This window comes from Sprattus sprattus (assembly GCF_963457725.1).
Source record: "Sprattus sprattus genome assembly, chromosome: 12".
NCBI lineage: Eukaryota > Metazoa > Chordata > Actinopteri > Clupeiformes > Clupeidae > Sprattus > Sprattus sprattus.
In genome coordinates, this window is record NC_137910.1 from 17,766,711 (window position 1) to 17,784,210 (window position 17,500).

The 17,500-nt window shown below is 44.3% G+C and overlaps 3 protein-coding genes across 3 annotated transcripts in view; 2 read left to right on the forward strand and 1 right to left on the reverse strand.

The window, feature by feature from the left end:
• Positions 1-875, forward strand: part of LOC308373102 (methylated-DNA--protein-cysteine methyltransferase-like) — a gene marked incomplete at both ends in the record, with an annotated part of 3,567 nt that extends 2,692 nt beyond the window's left edge. The window contains 2 exons of the mRNA XM_080848514.1: positions 373-512; positions 750-875. Coding sequence (XP_080704640.1) covers positions 373-512; positions 750-875 — 266 coding nt within the window. The remainder of the gene's footprint in view (positions 1-372; positions 513-749) is intronic.
• Positions 876-2,209: 1,334 nt separating this feature from the next.
• On the forward strand, positions 2,210-9,707 carry smndc1 (survival motor neuron domain containing 1). The gene is made up of 6 exons (XM_080848756.1): positions 2,210-2,344; positions 3,367-3,486; positions 3,767-3,909; positions 4,133-4,288; positions 8,931-9,084; positions 9,321-9,707. Exons 2-6 carry the CDS (start codon positions 3,367-3,369, stop codon positions 9,456-9,458), a joined length of 711 nt encoding a protein of 236 aa, XP_080704882.1. The 5' UTR covers positions 2,210-2,344; the 3' UTR covers positions 9,459-9,707.
• A 2,478-nt stretch (positions 9,708-12,185) lies between these two features.
• The window catches only part of LOC308373559 (gamma-adducin-like), a gene marked incomplete at both ends in the record, with an annotated part of 15,904 nt that continues 10,589 nt past the window's right edge, over positions 12,186-17,500 (reverse strand). Inside the window, 8 exon segments of the mRNA XM_080849132.1 lie at positions 12,186-12,206; positions 12,684-12,824; positions 12,826-13,115; positions 14,999-15,094; positions 15,370-15,484; positions 15,821-15,910; positions 16,330-16,446; positions 16,569-16,799. Coding sequence (XP_080705258.1) covers positions 12,186-12,206; positions 12,684-12,824; positions 12,826-13,115; positions 14,999-15,094; positions 15,370-15,484; positions 15,821-15,910; positions 16,330-16,446; positions 16,569-16,799 — 1,101 coding nt within the window.

Below are 17,500 nucleotides of genomic sequence, written 5' to 3' on the forward strand. Positions count from 1 at the left end.
TTAATGAAAAAGATTTCTTGTTGCTATAGAGGAAGTGTCTGATCATGACACACATTGCTCTAGTTTCATTGCCCAGGCCTACACCACCCCATTCAACCCTAAAGTTACCCTAACCCTAACCCCCATTAAACCCTAGGGCTACCTTAACCCTAACCCCCATTCAACCCTAGGGTAACCCTTACCCCCACCCCATTCTACAAGGAGTTACATGTTGCTGTCCTAGACGATCTTCTGGTGCCTGGGTAGTAATCTGCCTAAGTTGAATGATGCTGTTGGATAAAAGTGTTTTGTAATTAAATAAATGTAAATGCAGGTGTGTGTGTGTGTGTGTGTGGGTATAGGTGCTGCAGTGATGTTTGGTTTGTCTCTCAGGTTCGTGGACAGCGTGTGTGTTGCGTACGCTGCAGAGCAGAGTGTGTGTGGGTGAGACAGTTTCGTATGCACATCTCGCTCAACTGGCTGGAAGACCCAGAGCTGCACGAGCTGTAGGTGGAGCCATGCGTAAGAACCCAGTAAGCACACACACACACACACACACACACACACACAGACACACACACACAATCTCTCTCTCTCACACACACACACACAGACACAATCTCTCTCTCACAAACACACACACACACACACACAATCTCTCTCTCTCACAAACACACAGACACAATATTGCTCTCTCTCACACACACAAAGACACAATCTCTCTTTCTCTCTGACACACAAACACTGAGTGTGTTTTCATGTGTCCACAGGTGCCCCTGCTGATTCCGTGCCATCGTGTGTGTTTGAGCACTGGGGGGGCGGGGCATTATATGGGTGGCCATGGCGACCAGCTCAAACTCTGGCTGTTGGAGCATGAGCGCAATACCTCACAGTGATGCATGTACACCCACAACCACACCCACATACCTACAAACCCTTATGCCCACCGTTACAGAAACCAGATTCAACCACATCTATATTGTTATGTTAAAGTATTTGATGTGGTCATGCTTTAGTTATTTAAAAGTAGGTCATGCTTACTTTTAAACTCTGTTAAATAAATTGATTTGTATGTGTTCATCTTCTTCTCTATTTGGGGTGTTACTTGGGGTGTGAGCGTTTCTAGCCCTCTTTGCCTAGTTGGGGTTAGGATTAGCAGTTACTTCTATAGATCTTGGGTATAGAATTGATGTTTATGAAAAGCATATAAAGTAATAATAATGATAATAATAATAATAATAAATAATAATACATGTTATTTGTATTGCACTTTACATCTACAGATCTCAAAGTGCTACATATTCACATAAAAACAACAACAAAGAACATAATTAGCAGAAAGCTTTTGAAAAAAGATACGTTTTTAGGCCTTTTTTAAAAACGTCTTAGACTGTGGGGCCCTGAGATGGTCAGGGAGGGCATTCCTCAGCCTTGGGGCAGCAGAAGAGAAAGCCCGGTCACCCATGGTGCAGAGCTTAGTTCTGGTGGCTTGAAGGGTGTTTGCAGATGCAGAACGGAGGGAGCGTGAGGAGGTCTGGGGGGAGAGGAGTTCCCTGAGGTAGGGGGGAGCATGTCCGTATAGGCATTTGTGGGTGAGCAGGGAGACCTTGAACTCAATTCTGAGTGGGACTGGGAGCCAGTGAAGTGCTTTCAGGGTGGGGGTGATGTGGTCGTGTTTACGCACCCTCATCAGGATCCTGGCAGCGCTGTTCTAGATGTATTGCAGTCTCTATGCTCTTGCCAGGGATCCCAATGAGGAGTGCGTTACAGTAATCAAGTCTGGAGGAGACAAAAGTATAAGGTCTATATAATACAGGATTAGCAGAGTTACTTCTATAGATCTTATATAGACACAAATGTAAATTCAACTGATTCCATGAATCAGGTAACGCGATTAAAATCGTTATCGTAATCGTGCTGTTCTCTTAATTTATCTCTTTTCAAATTGTACTGTAGTGCTTGCTGACCACTTTGCCATCAAGTGTCCACGGTGACACAACACTGCAGACTAAAACAGCAGCTTGAACGACCACGTGTGAGGATTTAGGAATCATCTTAGCTTAGCGTATTCAAACAGAATTTCATGCGTGTTTTACAACTTGTTGTTAATACAACTTTACGTACACGTTGCTTTATTCAGATAAATGCACCCCTCCGTTTCGACTCCAGGCCACAGGGTGGCACTAGTGCTTGGTTAAACAGGAAGTTGGACACTGGAGTTCATGCCAACGGAACGACTCGACACAGGCCACAAACATAAACATCTCCGCTTTAGCTTAATTTGAAAGGAAGCGTTTATGGGGAAATTTGAAAAAGAATAAGAGTTACTACAGTTTCTAACCTAGCGTATTTCCACTTCGTTAAGGTGAGTTGAACGGCAGCATTTTCAGTGCACTGACTGAAATCATAATGGAAACTGATAGTGTTAGCCGTAGCAGCTAACATACAAATTAACGTTACGTTAAGGTTGGAGACGCCGCGGCCTGTACGTCCCCCATCCACGGGAGTATCCACTGGCAGTTTCAGCTAGCCGTAACGGGGGATCTTTTTCCTTAATTCGAGTTGTGAAGTTAACCTTTGAAGTAATTCATGCATTTAGTTGTGTGAATATAGTGAGCTAAGGCTTGTTCCTACTACGGTAACGTTAGCTATCCTAGCTGTGTTAAGCAGCTGTAATATCTGAGTACGGGGCTAAAGGCTAACTAACCCTACGTAAGCTACCTAGACCTACAAGTTGTAGATATGCAAAAGTAGCTTATACTGAAAGAATGGTTAACTTGTTAGCTCACCAGTTTATTGTGTTGCTAATGTGGTTGGAGAGGATTAAGCGTGACTGATAGCGTGAGTTAACATTAACCCCTGTCCTGGGAGTAACGATTCATGAGAGACCTTGAATCATTAGGTTAACTGAAAAACGTTTGAGGTTGTACCTGGACACAGCGTAGCTGTTGTAGTGTGCTCTCATGGCTGTCCTCTGCTTAGTCCATCAAATTCTACATATGATAGAGCTGCTTTCTGTTTATCAACAGCAGTGTGCTTTAGGAACCAGGGTTGAGGGGTTCATCTGGGTTTATGTTCAGGGGGAATGTGTTTTGAGATCGTTGTTGTTTGAGCGGCTTCACATTTGTGACTGAGGTAGTGTTAAACGCACAGGACACATGTCCCATTAGGCTTGCTCTTGAGCGTGTGGATGGATGGGTTTGGGACTGGCAGGAGGGGATGCCTTAATAATGGACATGATCACATATTCCATAGTCATTCTTAGCATTGGTCTCTAAGTAATTTCTTTCCTGACTTTGCACCATGTGTTTGTCTGTCTCTGTGGTTGTGGTTGTGCTTGTGTGTGTGTGTGTGTGTGTCTGTGTGTGTGTGTGCGTGCGTGCGTAGATGTCAGAGGACCTGATGAAACAGCTCAACAGCTACAAGGCCCAACTGCAGCAGGTGGAGGCCGCCCTGAGCACTGACACCGAGAATGAGGATCTGCTCAAGCTACAGAAAGACCTGCAGGTACATACATACATACACACACACACACACACATACACACACACGCATTGACTTAAAATGCTGCGTGTGTCTCTGTGTGTAGGAGTTGATTGAGTTGACTAAAGACCTGGATGTGTGTGTTTGTGCGCGGTAGACCTGTGTGTGTGTGTGCGCGCAGGAAGTGATCAAACTGACTAAAAGACCTGCATTGAGTATTACTGCTAACTGTGTGTGTGTGTTTGTGTGTGTAAATGTGTGTGTGTGTGTGTAAATGTGTGTGTGTGTGTAAATGTGTGTGTAGGAGGTCATCGAGCTGACTAAAGACCTGCTCAGCTCCCAACCAGCTGAAGGAGGTTCCAGCACAAACAGCTCTGAAGCCAAGATACAGAATGTCAGCTGGAGTGTCGGGGACAAGTGTATGGCAGTGTGGAGCCAGGATGGACAGTGAGTGTGTGTGTGTGTGTGTATGGAGAAAGTGATGATGATGATCTATGATGAATGTTGGACTCATTTTTGTGAGTGGTCTGTCAGGTCAGCAGTGTTGGTCTTTGGATGGATCTTTTGCTCTAACTTGTGTGTGTCTGTCTGTCTGTGTGTGTGTCTTTGTGTGTGTGTGTGTGTGTTTGTCTTTGTGCCTGCGTGTGTGTGTGTGTGTGTGTGTGTGTAGGTGGTATGAGGCTGAGCTGGAGGAGGTGGATGTGGAAAATGGTACGGCGGCGGTCACCTTTGCCGGCTATGGCAACGCAGAGGTAGTGCCACTAAGCGGGCTCAAACAGCCTCACGAGGGCCACGGACCAGAGGACGAGAGCAAATCCAAGAGCAGGTATTTCCAACAAAAGTGGATAAAATGGGAAGAGAGAATTCAAGTATTGTAGAACAGCTTAGTAGGTATTCTTGGAATTACAAGAAGACCTGCACTCTAGGAACAAAGTGGCCTTGGTGGGCAGTAGTTGGCAACTAATTCCTTGAGGTTATTTGAAGCTAGGCCGTTAAGGGCTTTGTATGTTAGAAAGAGTACTTTGAAAAAAAATCTACTTTTGACAGAGAGCCCGTACAAAGAGGCAAGTACAGGTGAGATATGAGAGAGGGATAAGATTTTGGTGTTTTGGAGATTTTTTTATGCTACTGTTGAATGTTAATGAGATGTGATTGAGTGTAGGTAGATGGCTTGATAATGTTGTTCTCAATTGTTTTGGGCCTACAAGCATAACTTCTGTTTTATCTTTATTAAGCAGCAGGACGTTGTTAGTTATCCATTCTTTTTTGTCTTTCAGATGCAATAATTATCTCATTCATAGCTAAGGCCATTTCAGTGCTGTGATGGGCTTTAAAGCCAGATTGGAAGTCTCTTTGATATTGTTTTTATGTGGAAAGGTAGTGAGTGTTTTTGACGAGAAAGGGTGGTTGGATATTGGCCTATAGTTAGCCAGGTTATCAGGATCAAGATTAGGTTTTTTGAAAGATGATTCAATCACTGATATTTTGAATGATTGTGGAACGTATTCTTTATTGTTCATTACTTTAATTAGTGTCTTGTTTAATTAGGACAGTGCGTGTTTAAGTAGTTTTGTAGGGATGCGGCACGTTAATGATTTAGATGAGGAGGTCGTTGAGGTCAGTGGCTGTGAAGGATTCATGGGGGAATGTGCTTGTCCCACCTTCAGTGCCAGGAGTAAGAGCTGAGTCGAGTGCGCCTGGTAGTTTTGACATCAATTCTGTTCAGTGACGTGCGGTGAAGTCTGTAAGTGGGTAGGCACTGAGTTATGAAAGCCAGATTACCTCATTTATTGTTAAGGCTAATAGGCTACGTGACAACAGTAGGCTATGCACAAGCGCGGCACACACAAAGTCGATCGATAAATACAGGGGCGGAGTGTCCATCGGGACGATCGGAAAATTGCAGTGCAGACTGCCCTGCGCAGCCGTGTGAAGTTCATGAGCGGCCCAATGAGTTAAAACTAAAGTCATTCTAGTCATGTATCGCTGTAAAATAGTTAAACAAAGGAAATATTAATATAATAAACACACCTCAGACCATCGAATGAGTTGAAATGCCGGTTTGTTTTATAAAATTGTAGAAAAAACGAGTTGTTTTAGATAACAAATAGATTCCATATAACACATTAAACACATTTACAATACAATTTTAACATATAACATATTTACATATTTATTAACTAAATCAAGTTGCTTTTTTAAACTTTAACCTTGCTACATGTATTTGATATATGGGAGGTGCAGGGGATGGGTTGGGCCAGTTGCGGGCTCGTTGTGGGCCGGGGCAGTCAGAATTGTCCGGGATTTTTGTGTCCCACTCCGCCCCTGCATAAATAAATAAAAATCAAATCAGGATGACATATCGTCTATTACTCTCACTCTCCCACGCACACACACACACACACACACACACACATCCATCATCAGAATATACCACTGTATCCTTAATTATTGCACAGCGGCCAATTATGTTTGCCAGTCAGCAACAATGAGAACATGAAGGCAAATGGCTTGCAGTCGACATTAATTCAACCACACTTATCAATTAAAAATTAAGCCCAAAATAGTTTCTGACTCACCTATCGGTAGATAAAATCCATCCGCCGCTCTTTCCTCGTGAAGGCGTCGATCACAGCGTTGTAAAAGACCTCTTTACGGGCCTTCAGTTGGCACAGTCTCTGGCTCTCGATGGACAGAATGGCCAGGGCTGAAAGACGTGCTTGTCCGGTCCGGTTCCGACTGTACGTCTTGATGCGTTTCAGTGTGGAAAACGTGCGCTCCACCGAAGCTGTAGTGGCTGGTATTGTCAACACCAGTTGCAGCAACTTTGTTGCTTCAGGAACTGTTGCTTCCAGGTCGTAATTTTTTAAAAAGTCAAGCAACTGTGTTGGTGATTTGCCCCTTAGTTCTTGTGAGCCATACAACCCCACAAGATCACTTTTCAGCCTGACGAAGTCAAAGTACCTGGCATACTTTGACAGCTTCTCCAGTTTGCTCTCATCAAACTGGCGCAACATCTCCTCAAACCTGTTGCAATCTACCAGTCCAATGAAATCCAGATCAGAAAAGTGATCGACGAACCTGGTCTTCATCTGAACATTGACGTTGTCCAGAATGCAGTAGTAGATGCGAGCTCGTTCTGCTTTGGTTGACAGCCCATCTCGTGTCTCGCGATGAACGAGTTGCATCTCATCAGATCTTTCCTCAAAGTGTGCATGGAAATGGTCAAAATCCTGTCGCTTGCTGTCCAACACTTTCATTGTGTCTCTGATGCGATTACAGCAGAATCCGATATCCATGGTTTTGGACTGAAGGATGCTAAAGAGGGCATCGGTGTCATTGAAGATCCCTTCAAAAGCCATCAGTAAGAAACAGGTTGACCGTTTTCCTAGCCACAACTCAAACCCAGCAGCCATTGCCAATGTTTCTCCGTCCCAGTTGTCGGGATTGTCGCCGATTCCTGTAAACATGGCACGTAGATCTGGGAGGTGAAATAAAATCCTTTGGACCAGCCTTGAATTTGAACTCCACCTGGTTGCTGCTGCTCTCGGGATGCGGCGTTTGACAGTCTCATCCAAGTGATGGGTGCGTTTGGACGATTTGCCAAAAAAGGCAGAAAGTCCCTCAGCAGTCTTGAAAAAGGTTCTGCACTCGGGGATGCATTTGGCGGATTGGGCTAGAACCAAATTTAACTTGTGCGCATAGCAATGAGTGAATATAGCTTCGGGCACCTTCTCTTTAATTTTTGCCTGCACCCCATTTAGCTCTGAGGCCATGACAGAGGCTCCATCATACGTCTGTGCAACCAGTTTATCGCAGCAGTTGTATTTCTCTAACGAGCCCAATACATACTGCGAAATGGCTGCTGCTCTCCGGTCGTTGCTCACATCATCAAAACCAAGAAAGGCTTCCTTTACTTTGCCTTCACATACATAACGTACAACAACAGATATTTGGGCTTTATTTGTCACATCAGTGGACTCATCCACCTCCACAGCAACAAAAGGGGCCGCATCGATGTCACTCCTAATGTCAGCGAGGAGCACGTCTGCCACTGAGTCGATCAGATCATTCTGTATTCTGTTAGATGTTCCAGAAAACACAGTAGATGTACGTAGATGTCTAGCCAACCTCTCGTCTTTCTCAGCTATGACATCGAGTAACTCAATGTAATTTCCCCTATTGCAAGAGCTAGTGCTCTCATCATTGCCACGAAAAGAAAGTTCTTGCTTTGCAAGGAAGCAGGTCGCATTTATCAGATCCTTCAACACCTCCCGGTTTTCCCTCACCTTTTCATTGTGGCAGGTTATATTCAGCCTCCTCTGCTCGTCAAGTGCAAGGTCGATCCGTGAATTGCCGAAGGTTTTCAGCATAATCTGACACTGAATGTGAGCTGATGACTTTTCATGCTTAGTTAAAGCTGCGGGCAGGTTGTTTAAATCACAGTATCCCGTTGCAGTCCAAACAGTCTGACTGGATGAAAAAAGCAGGCAGGGATGGCAGAACAGCCGCTGACTGGTGGCACAGCCACAAAGCCAATCCTTTTTCTCGTACCAATCCGTTTGAAACGAGCGAACAATTTTCGGTCCCTTTTTCTGCAAGAGAGCATCAAGTGTTGGCATAGGCCTCCCTTTTGCCAGTAGCTCATTTTTACTAGTAAAGTTGAGTTTAGAGAAATTTCTTAGCTCTAAAATATCGGTAGATGTCGCTGCTGTCATTTTAACTTTTGTGTTTCGCGGGGATTACGTGTAGCCGGTGTAATGACGTCAGCTGCGCAAATGTCCAGTAATATCTCGATTTCGATTGGTCCATGTTTGATACGTAGCGTAGATGATTACTGGCATAACATATTTACGTACAAAGGCACAGCAGAGTTGTGCCTTTCGGCGTAGATGTTAAAGAATACAGGATCGAAGTGCGCATGCGCCACATTAGTTTTTTGCTGCCGTTCACAATGAATGGACAGTAAAGGCACTGCTTATTCTGCCGGTTTTTTGTATTTGATGTTGCGTAACTGATACAATTGTCATCGTAACGTCTAAACAATTGAAATAACGTATATATTGCATATATAAAACACAAGAATACTCGGTACAAATACAAATACAAGTTTATTAAATAAAATTATTGAATTAACATTTTTACGTTTGAATTTTGTCAGGGTAGGCAGTGCCTACCTTGCCTACCCTGACTGCACGTCACTGATTCTGTTGTAGTCTTGTCAGATAGAGTTGTAGAAGTGGTTTAATGAACATTACAAGGTGATGATCTGATGAAACCCCCCCCCTAACACACACACACATACACACACACATATCGTATACACTTACCTCGTGCACGCATATTCACATAATACACACGCACATTAATAAACTCCAATGTATTGTACATACACACTCACAAAAAATAGCAAAGCCAAGTGTGTGTTTGTGTCTGCCTGTGTTGGTAATATATGTGTGTGTGTGTAGGAGGGAGATGATTCAGGAGCAGAGAGAGTACAAGAAGAAGAAGGCCCAGAAGAAGGTGCAGCGGCTGAAGGAGATTGAAACGGAGCGCGAACAACAGAAGAGCAAGTGGCAGCAGTTTAACAACAAGGCCTACAACAAGAACAAGAAGGGCCAGGTTAGTCATAACGCTAGGTTACTCATACCACAAAACATACACACACACATAACATAACACAAATAACACCAAATAACATGGCTGTGACAACAGGGACTTGCCATTCAAACATTATAGTTTGATGTACGCACTCTCCTCTCTTTCTACATGAACAAATACATTTTCATATTCTCACTCCCATCACGTCAGGCGTTTATTAAAGTGGAGTTCTGTGTTTCTGTGCGTGTGTGTTGCAGGTCAAGCGCAGCATCTTCGCGTCTCCCGAGAGTGTGAATGGGAAGGTCGGCGTGGGGACCTGTGGGATTGCTGACAAGCCCATGACTCAGTACAACGACAGCTCTAAATACAACGTCAGGCACCTCATGCCCCAGTGATTGCGTCTGTCTTCGTGTGTGTGTTCCAGTGTGTTTGAGGGAGAGACTGTTGACATGTTTGGAAGTTCATTGGTGCATATGTATGATAATGTGTGTGTGTGTGTGTGTGTGTGTGTGTGTGTGTGTGTGCGCGTACACATGTGTTTACCTGTAAGTGTAATAATGACCATTTTATTTGCGCCTTAGGTGTCCTCTTCTGTTTTGGTTTTTGTATATTTACATCTGGCACAATAAATGATTTTGAAGATGCAGGACTGTCTTGTGGTTATGTAGGTTCCTTGCTGTGTTTTTGAGTGTGTGTGTTTATGAGGTGTTTATGTGTGTGTGTTTGTGTTTATGTGTGTCTGTGTGTTTATATGTGTTCTGTTTGTGTTTGTATTCATGTGTTTTGTTTGTGTTCATGTGTTTGTGTTTATATGTGTGTGTTTGTATTTATATGTGTTTTGTTTGTGTTCATGTGTTTGTTACTGTCTGTGTGTGCGTGTGTCGGGTCTGTCCTTGGTGTAGTGGACAGGCCTTCTGTGAGTGTGTTTTAACTTCATCCACTAAAAACACAAACAAACCACCATTACCTCAACATTTACTTTATTTCACACTGACACTGGGAAGGGCAATTGCTCTGTCTGATCTAACCCTTAACCTTTAGCCCTTAGCTGAGTTGGGCTGAAGGCGAGGACAACACCATCCCTAGGCTCTTCTCAACACCTGTACACACCTTTTCTACTGGTAATAGTCTTAAAAATCAGTCCCTTTCAAATGTGTACCAACATAACAGCACATTTAAAGATTCAGTAAAGGTAATACCATTAAATCCTTATTAAATGTCATCTGGGGGCTGAATACGTATTATGACCCAAGTAGCATATTTTATAAATAATGTCATGGCTTTGAATCCTCAGCTAGTAGCAATGTTATGGCAATGCACACTAAAGCAACTGACCTTTACTGAAACCTTCAGGCACATTATTGGGTCAATTGGTTAAGACATTTTGACAAGGCTATCCGGCATGGTACGGCATGCCAGCTACTTTAACAACACCCCTGAAACTCAAAAACCACCAAATTACTAAGGCTATTAATAAACAGACTATACAGCCAAGACTTTTACTATTGATGTTAAAGAAATGTGAAACTCTGACTTTAATCAAGTATGTATGTGTGTTAATCATATGCCTTTGTGAGCTGAAACGTTTCTGTCTCTTCTTAGATGCTGACGTTTCTAACTCTATGTATGTGCTTAAAAGTGTACCTTCTCTGTTTGTGTGTGTGTGTGTAAGCAAGGGCTGATAGGAAGAACTAATATTCCTTTTTTTCTGCCTTGCTGATGCATTACATTGCCAAAAGCATAATAACCTCTGAAGTGAGACCCACCACGTGGTTATCCCTGCTGACAAACTTTTGGTGTCAGAGAATGCTAACATTTTCAATATAAACCTTGGCAATGTTTGTGAAATTGTGTCTCTGTCTGCTGCATCCAAGGAGTGAGCCCGGTTCTCTATCTCTCTCGCTCTCTCTCTCTGAGAGGGGGCCCCTGCCTCTCTCTGACCTCACCTGATGAGCCCGACAAGCTTGTTGTTGTTGTTGAATAAATATACTTATATGCAACTCCGGAGTCCCCAGGTAACTTGAGTGAATGTTTTACCTAACAATAAGTACTAAGAGGAAAGCTGCAGAACTATTTGAGACACAATTTTAAAAACACTGTCCTGACTACAGGCTTACTTTCTAAACTTGCATGTTAGGGATTGAGTCATCTGGTATCTTGAGCCACACTGCTGTCATCAGCACCTCTGGTTTAACCAACAGCTCAGGTTTAGGTTGAATTTGCTGTGTGAATACAAAACCTCACAACAGCCACTAGAGGTCGCTGTTTTGTGCGTTTCAGTTTTACTAGCACGCCTGCCTCCCACATCTGAGGTTGTTGATTCCAGTCCAATGTGGAACTGTGCTGTCAACTCAACGCAGGTAATACTAATTTTAATATGTGTAGTACACTAAGAGTGTTTATATACTTTATTTAATTTATATACTACGCTAAGAGTGTAAATATACTTTTTTTGTAACTGTGTAGTTCAAAATAAAGAATAAACATCCAAGAACACACAATGAGTATTGGAGAATTTAACAGTATAAGCATAGCTCAACCCTCTAATGCTAATTGCTATTCTGTAATCTAGCTACATCTCTCTCTCTCTCGCTTTCTCTCTCTCTCTCTCTCTCTCACACACTCTCACTTATTCACTAACACACACACGGACATCACGTAGTTTTTGTAACACGAATATTGTGTAAAAACAAAATAGCTGAAACCCAGCTCAGTCACATCCAATCCCTACTAGCATCATTACAGATACCCAACCTTCTACTAAAACAGTATTATTTTTTACTTTACTCCAGCTCCACTAAACCAAAACTAAACACATTATTAACCACAAACTAAACTAATTTAACGTCAGTATTAAGCACCAAAAAAACTGTATTATTCTGAGTGCATTCAGATAGTATTTAGACCCTTCACTGTTTTGCTAACATCGTTTAAATTACCCCCCCCCCCCCCCATAATGAGAGCGAAAACAGGATGTGTAGAAATATTTCCAATTGTATTAAAAAGGAAGAACTGAAATAGCACATTGACAAGTATTCAAACCCTTCGCTATGACCTTTGCTCTGACACTTGAAATTTTGCTTGGGTACCTCCCATTTCTCTTCATCATCTTTGAGATGTTTCTACACCTTGATGGACTCCACCTGTGTCACAATCAAATGATTGAACACAAACCAAGCTATGAGGTTGAAGGAACTGTTTGCAAAGTTTGTTGTGTCACACTCAAGAAGACTTGAGGCTGTAATGGCTGTGAAAGGTGCTTTGACTAAGGACTGAGTAAAGCTTTGGAATACTTATGCCAATGTGATGGGACTGAATACACTGAATGCGCTCTAAATCCACCCAACATCAGTATTACCCATCTCTGCGATTCACAAACACTCATCACTCAAACATATCTTACAAATAAAGGTGTGCTAAAGAAGGTTATGTAAAAATAACATAGATGTATGTCTTCCATAACGACCTATGACTACGGGCATATGAACGTAGGATTGATTGCTTGTTTGTTGGTTGTGTGTGTGTGTGTGTAGGGTTGAGTGTGTGGAAGGGATGGGGTCCGTTACATTGTTTGTTTGTAAGTGTGTGTGTATTTTGGGCGGGATGGTCTGACTCTTCACAATGTTAAGAGTTGTTTGTGATTTCCTGTCAGCCATCTCCCCCTTTCTTCTTGTTCCTCCTCCTGAAGAAGGACGGAAGGAACTTCTTCTTCCTCCTGGATGCCTCGGGTTGGTTGGCAGTGAGGGGGGTGGCATTGGAGGGGCTGGCATTGGGGGGGCTGGAAGTGGGGGGTGTGGTTGGGGATGTGGCAGTGTGGGGTGTTGGGGATGTGGCAGTGGGGGGTGTTGGGGATGTGGCAGTGGGGGGTGTTGGGGATGTAGCGGTGGGGGGTGTTGGGTATGTGGCAGTGGGGGCGGTGGGTGCCAGCTGGTCACTCTCTGGGGGCTGTAGTGTTGGCTCGGCGATGGTGACTTCCAGGTCCATGGTGACGCTGAGGTTTGCGAGGCACTCACTAAGGTCATGTTGAAGGTCTGCAAGAGGTGGCATTCCCTCTACAACACAATACACACAATAAATACAACATCTGTAGAGGTACTAAAAAAATCTGTTCATTCTCAATGACACTTGCACACACAATCACTGTGAGACCCACATGCACAAGTACTACATGTTACATTTACAAAAGAATATTAATTAGCTGAGCTAAAGGCTAAAACAGCCAGACAAAATAATGTAACATTTGAATTAGCTGAGTAAAAGGCTAAGCACCCAAACTAAATAATATTGAATATTAAACAGCTGAGTTAAAAGCTAAACACCCAAACAAAATAATTTATCAGATAAGCTTAAGCACAGTAGAGCAATTCATTACAGACAGGATAATAGAGTCAGTTGGGGATTTTCTAGGAAATCTTCAATGTTAGAAACTAAGGGGTTAAAAAGTGCTGACTATGGGGGTTGCCATGACAGTCAAACTGAATCGGTGTCACTTCAGCAGCGTCTGATCCCGTGTGTCTGAAGTACTGGTTCGAAGTGTTAGCAATGGCAGGCTGGCAGGCTGGCAGGCAGACAGGCTGTATTACTGTTACTGTCATTCTATAACTGCAAACAGACTATCATACTGTTACTGTCATTCTATAACTGCAAACAGATAGGCTGTACTGTAACCAGTGTGTACAGTTGTAACAGTCAGAGTCTAGTAAATGTGGTATAACTGCAATGCCATACAGTTCCATAAGGTGATGCCTTTGTTTTGTTGTGATGTACTGCAGACGTCCACAAGAGAGAGAGAACTCCCCTTAGTAACAAGGTGGTTTCCTGTGTGCTGCTGCTCATAGATGATGGGTGAATGCAGTGCCATAGAGACCTGCTCATGGATGATGGGTGAATGCAGTGCCATAGAGACCTGCTCATGGATGATGGGTGAATGCAGTGCCATAGAGACCTGCTCATGGATGATGGGTGAATGCAGTGCCATAGAGACCTGCTCATGGATGATGGGTGAATGCATTGGAGACCTGCTCATGGATGATGGGTGAATGCAGTGCCATAGAGACCTGCTCATGGATGATGGGTGAATGCAGTGCCATAGAGACCTGCTCATGGATGATGGGTGAATGCCGTAGAGACCTGCTCATGGATGATGGGTGAATGCAGTGCCATAGAGACCTGCTCATGGATGATGGGTGAATGCAGTGCCATAGAGACCTGCTCATGGATGATGGGTGAATGCAGTGGAGACCTGCTCATGGATGATGGGTGAATGCAGTGGAGACCTGCTCATGGATGATGGGTGAATGCAGTGGAGACCTGCTCATGGATGATGGGTGAATGCAGTGGAGACCTGCTCATGGATGATGGGTGAATGCAGTGCCGTGGAGACCTGCCATTGTATGGCCAGTGTTAAGTACTGCAGAATAAAGTATCAGTGTGGATATATGTGTTCAGTTGTCTGTCGAATCTCTGAGCTAATCGGCTATTCAAGAGCTCTTGCTAACAAGCCAAGTGCTGCCATCTCTCTCCACCTATATCAACCACGTGTGACTGTGTGTGTGTGGTATATAATCTGTAGGGTTACAGGGTGTGTGGGTAAAAGAGCCAGTCACAGAGAGGTGTAAGTCTTACTGTAAGCAAGTATAAAGAACAGGTGTGTGTGTGTCTTAGCCTCCTCCAAAGGGCTATAGAGTGGACAGAGAGAGAGAAAGAGACAGGTGTGTTTGTGTCTTACCGTCCTTCACAGGGCGAGAGAGAGAGAGAGAGAGAGAGAGAGAGAGAGAGAGAGAGAGGTGTGTGTGTGTCTTACCCTCCTTCACAGGGCTATAGAGTGGAGAGAGAGAGAGAGGTAGATAGGTGTGTGTGTATCTTACCCTCCTTCACAGGGCTATAGAGTGGAGAGAGAGAGAGAGAGAGGTAGATAGGTGTGTGTGTATCTTACCCTCCTTCACAGGGCTATAGAGTGGAGAAAGAGAGAGAGACAGGGTTGATCCTTCAAATGTGCTGATCTCTTCTGCTTCAGTTGCATCATCGCCATCTACATAGTGGACAGCACAATCACTGAGTGTGTGTGTGTGTGTGTGTGTGTGTGTGTGTGTGTGTGTGTGTGTGTGTGTGTGTGTGTGTGTGTGTGTGTGTGTGTGTGTGTGTGTGTGTGTGTGTGTGTGTGTGTGTGTGTGTGTGTGTGTGTGTGTGTGTGTGTGTGTGTGTGTGTGTGTGTGTGGGTGTGTGTACATACAGTTCAATCATCACCATCTACACAGCAGACAGCACAATCACTAAGTGTGTGTGTGTGTGTGTTTTTGCTTATACCTTGCTGACTTTGATGCTGCTCTACTAGGCTTTTGTATTCTTCCAGGTCAGCTTCTGATTGGCTGAAGGGGTTTGGTGGGAGGGGTTCGTCCAGCTCATCCTCATAAATGAAAGCCTTTGGGGAAACAGCATGTCACATATGCAATGTGACATCACTAACCTGTACCCCATATCTCTATAGTAACATGACAAGACTGACCTGTACCCCATATCACTATAGTAACATGACAACATTGACACTTACCTCATATCACTATAGTAACATGACAACACTGACCAGTACCCCATATCACTATAGTAACATGACAACATTGACACGTACCTCATATCACTATAGTAACATGACAACACTGACCTGTACCCCATATTACATGATGTCACGGACCTATACACATCATTACAGACATGTGATGACTGGGGTTGGTTCTGAATAATGACCCGGGTAACTCACCGGACCGGGCTTCTGGTCAGGCGGCACTCCAGCCAGCAGCTGAGATTGGGGTCCTGCTGTCATAACCTCAACCCAGTGCTGCTCTCGGATCTAAACACACACACATCAGCACACAGACACAGACACACACACACACACACACACACACACACACACACACACACACACACACACACACATCAGCACACACACACACACACATCAGCACACAGACACACATACACACACACACACACATCAGCACACACACACACACATCAGCACACACACACACACACACACACACACACACACACACACACACACACAGATCGACAAACACACACACACACAATCGATTTCTAAGAAGCTGAGATTGGGGTCCTGCTGTCATAACCTCAACCCAGTGCTGCTCTCGGATCTTAACACAACCAAATCAGCACACACAGACACACATCTGCCCACACACACACACACATCAGCACACACACACACTCCATTTCTAAGAAGCTGAAATTGTCGCTGCTCACCTTGGTCCTGATCTGAAGAACCTCAGAGGGGTTGGTGTTCAGGGGCACAAACTGGTTGGGGTGGATGATGCGGATGGGGGTACCTCTGCAGCTGCTGGAGTCCTCAGCTCTCTTCCACTACCAGGACACACACAAACACGCGCATACACACACACACCAGCATACACACACAGAGACACACACATCAGCATACACACACACACACTGGCACACATACACATTTCTGGGTGGTAGACTACCGTGGTGCGAGATGTCTGTGGCACAGTAAGCTTCAGGTAGCTGTTGGGTGAGGTGAGCCACAGCGTTCTGTCTTGTTGCTGTCGATCCAATCCCTCAACTGGTCTCCATGGAAACACCGCCTCCATGTCGGGGTCCCTGGAGGTTACGGTGGCGGGAATCTCCACTGCACTTCGGCTCCGTGGCAACTCCTTGACCACAGGGTGCCGGTAGGTGTGCCCTGTCCGGTAACCCTAGCAACATGGAGTGGCCTTCAGAACTTGGTCGTATCAGGTCATGTCTATTCCACTGTAACTATAGCAACTAGGCAAACAGTCATCTTTGTTCTCTTGATCACATAGGGCCCTGACGTCATTGATGAGCAAGGGTATTTCTAGGGCTATCGTGTGGTGTGTAGGAGCGTTGTGCTGACCCACCCATGTTATCATGTGGCGTGTGGGAGCGTTAAGCTGACCCACTCGTGTTATTGTGTGGGGTGTGGCGTGTGGGAGTATTGAGCTGATCCGCCCATGTTAGCATGTGCCGTATCCGCGCATTGTGCTGACCCACCCATGTTTGCGTGTGTTGTGTGGAAGCGTTGAGATGACCCCTTTATGTTAGCGTGTGGCGTGTGGGAGCGTTAAGCTGACCCACCCATCTTTGCACTTAGGATCCTGCTCATGGAATTAAATTAGCAATGGGCCCTAATTTATTTTCAATATTGTCAAAATCAGAAAAGTCCTATCCCTTATAGATGCAGAAAAGTAATCCATGCATTTATTACTTTGACTACTGCAATGCTCTCCTGTCTGGATGAAGCAACGAATCCCTAAAGAACCTCCAGCTAATACAGAATGCTTCTGTTCAAAAGCACAGTTGGCTAACAATCTAACTACTGACATGCAAAAACCTTCCAAACAACCGCACAGTTGGCTATGGTAACATCCTCTCTGGT

What these genes read in the sequence shown, in the direction of transcription:
- smndc1 (XM_080848756.1), top strand. Translation starts at nt 3,367, where the DNA reads ATGTCAGAGGACCTGATGAAACAGCTCAACAGCTACAAGGCCCAACTG. An exon ending in GTGTGGAGCCAGGATGGACA is followed by an intron (nt 3,910 to 4,132) that starts GTGAGTGTGTGT and finishes GTGTGTGTGTAG; the next exon opens with GTGGTATGAGGCTGAGCTGG. An exon ending in GAGAGCAAATCCAAGAGCAG is followed by an intron (nt 4,289 to 8,930) that starts GTATTTCCAACA and finishes GTGTGTGTGTAG; the next exon opens with GAGGGAGATGATTCAGGAGC.